The 5,490-nt window shown below is 45.6% G+C and overlaps 1 protein-coding gene across 2 annotated transcripts in view; it reads left to right on the top strand.

Annotated features, from left to right (window-relative positions):
• btbd11b (BTB (POZ) domain containing 11b) overlaps positions 1-3,210 on the top strand; it is a gene marked incomplete at its 5' end in the record, with an annotated part of 83,441 nt that extends 80,231 nt beyond the window's left edge. For both annotated transcript variants that reach the window (XM_080841656.1, XM_080841655.1), the window contains 4 exons: positions 313-394; positions 1,777-1,845; positions 2,684-2,797; positions 2,955-3,210. In XM_080841656.1, the coding sequence (XP_080697782.1) occupies positions 313-394; positions 1,777-1,845; positions 2,684-2,797; positions 2,955-3,164 (475 nt within the window). In that variant the 3' untranslated portion in view covers positions 3,165-3,210. The remainder of the gene's footprint in view (positions 1-312; positions 395-1,776; positions 1,846-2,683; positions 2,798-2,954) is intronic.
• Between the last annotated feature and the right edge of the window lie 2,280 nt (positions 3,211-5,490).

Raw genomic sequence — 5,490 nt, 5'->3', positions numbered from 1 at the left:
ATTTGTCTGTGATATGTTTCTGTGATATGTTTCTGTGATATGTTTCTGTGATATGTTTCTGTGATATGTTTCTGTGATATGTTTCTGTGATATGTTTCTGTGATATGTTTCTGTGATATGTTTCTGTGATGTGTTTCTGTGATATGTTTCTGTGATATGTTTCTGTGATATTTGTCTGAACTCACATAAATGACCTCTTCTTTTGTCATGGCCAGTTGTTGGACAGAACCTCGGATTCAAACAAGCCTATTTAAACACGTCTGTTTGTCTGCCCTTCTCTCTCTTCCTCTTCCTCATCCCCTCCCCCCTCAGATTCAAGTCTCTCCTGATGAACAGGCCCGCCGGGGAGAACACCTGCATTGAGATCAGCCATGTGAAGTACAACATCTTCCAGGTGAGCCACATTACTGGTCTCTCCTCAGGCAGCCATGGCTTACCCTAACAAGATGTCTGTCATTCATGTGAATGTGGGAGTGAGAAGATAGAGCCGTTTCCATTTAGACATGAGAGGGCAGCAGAGGCCCATGGCAGGGCACCCCTGTCCTGAAACTAGCGTCGAGAAAGTGGGGTTCTTTGTCTGGAGTTTTGTCTGGTGCCTCTGTCCTCTGACAAGAGCTCTCCACTGTCTGTACTTGAATGGGTGTGCACTGTGCCATCGGAATGTTCTGGACAGAAAATGGCCGTAGAGAAAGAAAGAGTTTATGGAGTTGTAGTGCATCCGCGGCTGCCTTTCTGACAAGACTCTGCGTGGGAGAAAGGTTTGAGTGTGACAGGAAGGCAAACATAATCACAAGTCTGCAGCAGGCAGCTTTGTGGCACAGCGGTGCGACACTGCAATCAAATCTCTCACAGTAGGCTTGAATATGCCACACACACTCATTCACACAGACACACAGACACACAGACACACACACACACTCTGATTCACGTACACGGACACACACACACACTCATTCACGTACACACACACACACACACACACACACACACACACACACACACACACACACACACACACACACATGCATTTAGAGACTGAAAGATCAATGCAATTTTTTGAGCACACTTTGTTACCCTCCCACACAGCTGTAGCACAGCAGGCTGTGCACTTTCTCATCCAGCCACACGGAGCAGCGTGGCATTTCCACTGTTCTCTTCAGCAGTTACAGTGGGGACCTCCTGCTTGGGCTCCCTCAAACACAGCAGGGGTGCAACGCTAAAGTGTGAAAAAGGCAAAAAGGCTTTTTACATGTTCTCTGCTGTAAGTTTAGAGTCTGCACAGCAGTTTCCAACCATTAGTTGAACCCTAAAAACTCTAAAGTGGCGATGGTTGTTAAGAACTTCACAAAGTTCCTTTTCTATCAAGCTCAATGTTTTGCAGTTCTGATGCATATAATGGGAAAGGCTCATTTGTAATTTCAAACTTAATCTTCCTTTGCACAAGACACAATAAAGGACCAATCTAAGAAACATTTACATTGAGTAATTTAGCAGACGCATTTATCCAAAGCGACTTACAATTTTTTACATTATACACTGATGGCACACTGCACATCAGGAGCACTTAGGGGTTCAGTGTCTTGCCTAAGGACTCTTCGACAGGTAATCGAACTAGCAACCTTCTGATTACTAAACGACTTCTCTACCTCCTGTACCACTGTCGCCCCAAACAGATACAGATACCCGAAACAAATAAATCCAACAAACATGTCCTTCTTTTGTAAAGACTGGCTGTTTATTGTGTGTATGAGTGACTGACGGTGACCTGTTTTGCAGCTGGTGATGCAGTACCTGTACTGTGGAGGAACTGATGCCCTGCACATCAGAAACACAGAGATCATGGAGGTGAGGTCCTACATTGATACTGCTTCCTCTCAAAGCCCCATTCATCAGTGGAGCAGCCCTGCAGTGCACAGTGTTAAACCCATAGTGTTGTCACTCTCCCTGAGATCTCCTGCTACCCCATGCCTTGTCCTGACAGGCTGCATGAGTACAGCGCTATCACTGCTATCACTGCTATCACTGCTATCACTGCTGGCTCTTCTTGTTCCATGAGATGTTCAAGCACTGCTTTATTCCACCTTTATATCACTCCATCACTCATTCAGCACTCCACATCCTTCTCTCCTCCTCTTTATCACTCCATCACTCACTCAGCACTCCACATCCTTCTCTCCTCCTCTATATCACTCCATCACTCACTCAGCACTCCACATCCTTCTCTCCTCCTCTATATCACTCCATCACTCACTCAGCACTCCACATCCTTCTCTCCTCCTCTATATCACTCCATCACTCACTCAGCACTCCACATCTTGCAGTGTTGCCTCTGGTCTCCTTCTGCAAATAACACCTGTTGGGGAATTCCTTGCTCCCTACCAGGCACATCAGGACCCTGGTTGGCAACCCTGAAACAGATCTCTCGGTCACTGATTAAATCTAATGTGAACGTGGAGCTGGTGGGAACACACAAAGATCAGATGAGAAGTGAATGTTTATGGAGTACAGGATGGTATCTTCAGTGCTATGACTGAAGCTCTGACGGTAGTGAGTGTGTTTTTGTGTGAGTGTGTGTGTGTTTGTGTGTGTGTGTGTGTGTCTCTGTGTGTGTGTGTGTCTCTGTGTGTGTGTGTGTCTGTGTGTGTGTGTGTGTCTCTGTGTGTGTGTGTGTGTCCCCTCTCAGCTCCTGTCTGCTGCCAAGTTCTTCCAGCTGGAGGCGCTCCAGAGACACTGTGAGATCATCTGTTCCAAAAACATCAATACAGAAACCTGTGTGGAGATTTACAATCATGCCAAAGTGAGTACGTGTGTGTGTGTGTGTGTGTGTGTGTGTGTGTATAGGTAGGTGTGTGTGTATGTCTGTTGGTGTGGGTGTGGGTGTCTGTGTGGGTGTGGGTGCAGGGAGGTCCTTGTCCTTCTCTCTCCCTGACACACTCATCTCTTCTCCCCATCAGTTCCTGGAGGCACAGGAGCTGTCAGCCTACATCGAGGGCTACTTCCTGAAGAACATGGCGGTCCTGATTGAGCTTGAGCCTTTCAAGCAGCTGCTCTACGACCCTCCGGCTGAGAACACCACCTTCGACGTCCTCCAGGACCTGGAGCGCAATCTGGCCACACGGATCCAATCCATCCACCTCTCCTCCTCCAAAGGCTCCGTTGTCTAAAGACCCTCCAGACTCAGGAAGGGTGGAAGAGGGATTCTTCTCTTGCAATCGCTCCATCCCGCTCTTCCATCACAGAGTGTGAGGTTTCATAACAGACGCCAAGCAACAGACACGCCTGTCAGGAGCAGCGGGGGCGCTCTGAACTGAGGACCAATCATGACCACAGGAGAGAGGAGTCTGCAGACTGGAGCCACCCCTCTGGAGAGTGACGGGGGTCACATGAATGCCATTCCATGCACAGACTGAACCACTGCGCCAGCGTCTAGAGTTGTTGCTTCTGCAATAATCACAAAATAGTAGTGACAAATAGAAAAGGAAAATTGTTATTTTTAGCAGAAACATTTGAATGATGTACAAAAAAATTTAACTTGTGTACAAAGCAAGTGATCAAATGGATCTGACTGGATGCTGCCAGTAATATATTTCAGAATATTAATATAAATATAAATATTGTCTCTTGAAATTGTGTTGCTGGTGTGATTGAGGTATGTATGTATGGATGGTGTGTGTGTGTGTGTGTGTGTGTGTGTGTGTGTGTGTGTGTGTGTGTATGGCTCAGGTGACGCCAGTGTAAAAGTATGTACAGTACCCTGAGAGACTTCAAGCAGTAGACACACAAGAAATCACAGAATGCCAGTTTAGTTTTCCACTCTCCAAGGAGGCCCAGAACATTCCAACTTTAGGGAACACTTCAGTTTGTTAGGATCTCGGTACTACCTGGATCTTTCAGATGAAGACCCTTCCTTGGCTACAACACTGTACTGTACAGATCATTACCAAGCAGTCCATGAACCATGGAACCCGCATCTGTTTAACAAAGAACACAACCTGCTTCTTCAATTCATTGGTGCAGTCGCTGATATCATTCATAGTTCATTCATAGACAGTTCATGTGTGTGCAAACCCACATGTTGGCAAGAATAGGTATCTAAATGGACCTTGATTTCATTGACTTGTAAATAGAGTCCACAAATAATGCCAGGGAGTGCTGACTCCCCTTGTAAGTTATTGTACAGTATCAGCAGTGTGTCTCAGACCCCAATGGACAAACAGGGAACAGTCTGTACTTGCTCTGGTGTAAAGATGCATGTGGGTGTTTGTAACTTTCTTTGTACTTCTGTGTCTCAAAAAGAGCTTGTTGTTTTGGTTGTACGTGTGTGTGTGTGTGTGTGTGTGTGTGTGTGTGTGTGTATGTTTGTGGTTGTGTGTGAGTGTGTGTGTGTGTGTGTGTGTGTGTGTTGGGGGTGTGGGGGGAGATTTTAAATGAGCATGGCGTTTTGATCATGTCTACATGTGCTGTGAAACAGTGATCTCATTCCAGGTCCACGCTTGAAGAGATTCACCTAGTACATATCAGATCTTAGATCAGTGCTCTGATGTGTGTCCATTGCCATGGCATTTGTGCAAACAGACTGACCTCTCTTAATGTCATGTTCTTTGTGACTGAATATCTGACTCTGTAAAAAAAGAGATTACTGCAAATTGATTATATATGTATGAATCATGTTTGGAAAACCAGTCCTGAAATTTGTTGTTTTTTATTGCGCCATCTCACACATAAAAAAAATATCTTCTGGCACTTTAGGACGTGGAAGGCAGAAAAACATTCAAGCTCATTAGCAAGTCTGCCTGAATCCATGTTCCTTTCTCTCCTTCACACTCACCAAGTCCAGGAACACTTGTTTTGTTCTGTGATAGTTCAGTACACACTGCCTGCAGTTCTTTTGGATGAGAGCAGAGACAGAGGCTTAATTTAATCCCAAACCCTGGCAAGATTTCTAAAGATTTCAAATCCAGCACACAGCCTTACTTTCAAAGAGTGTTATGAGGTCATATAAATGTGTTTTTTTTAAGGTAAGGGAATGTGTTGGGCATCCTTTGGCCGTGGATTGGAGCCAGTCCTCACTGTGTGCTGTGTGTTTGCCTAGTGGTGAGGAGATTCACATTCTACTTGGTGAAGCTTTGTTGTTGGTTTTCAGCGTCTCTGCTTAATCCACAGTGTGCAGATGAAAAGGTACACATACAAAGGGATAGGCTCTACATGCAGATAAAGGGAGAGAGAGAACAGAGGGAATACAAAGACAAACAGAGAGAGGAGAGGTATATAGATGTGGAGGTGCCAGCCAACCCACAAGTGAGAGAGAAAGATGTGAAGAGGAAGAGAGAGAGGAGAGTGAGAGGAGAAAGATTGGATGAGGAAGAGTGAGAAAGAGAGAAGAGGGAGTGAAAGAACTATGGGAGTGCCGACCGCCCCCATGAGAGGAAGCCAGACGGGACGAGATAAACAGACAGAGTGAGAGAGAAAGAGAGAGAGAGAGAGAGAGAG

The sequence above is a fragment of the Sprattus sprattus genome (genome assembly GCF_963457725.1).
Source record: "Sprattus sprattus genome assembly, chromosome: 7".
NCBI lineage: Eukaryota > Metazoa > Chordata > Actinopteri > Clupeiformes > Clupeidae > Sprattus > Sprattus sprattus.
The sequence above is the reverse complement of the archived record's forward strand: the minus strand, read 5'-3'. Positions and strand labels throughout refer to the sequence as shown.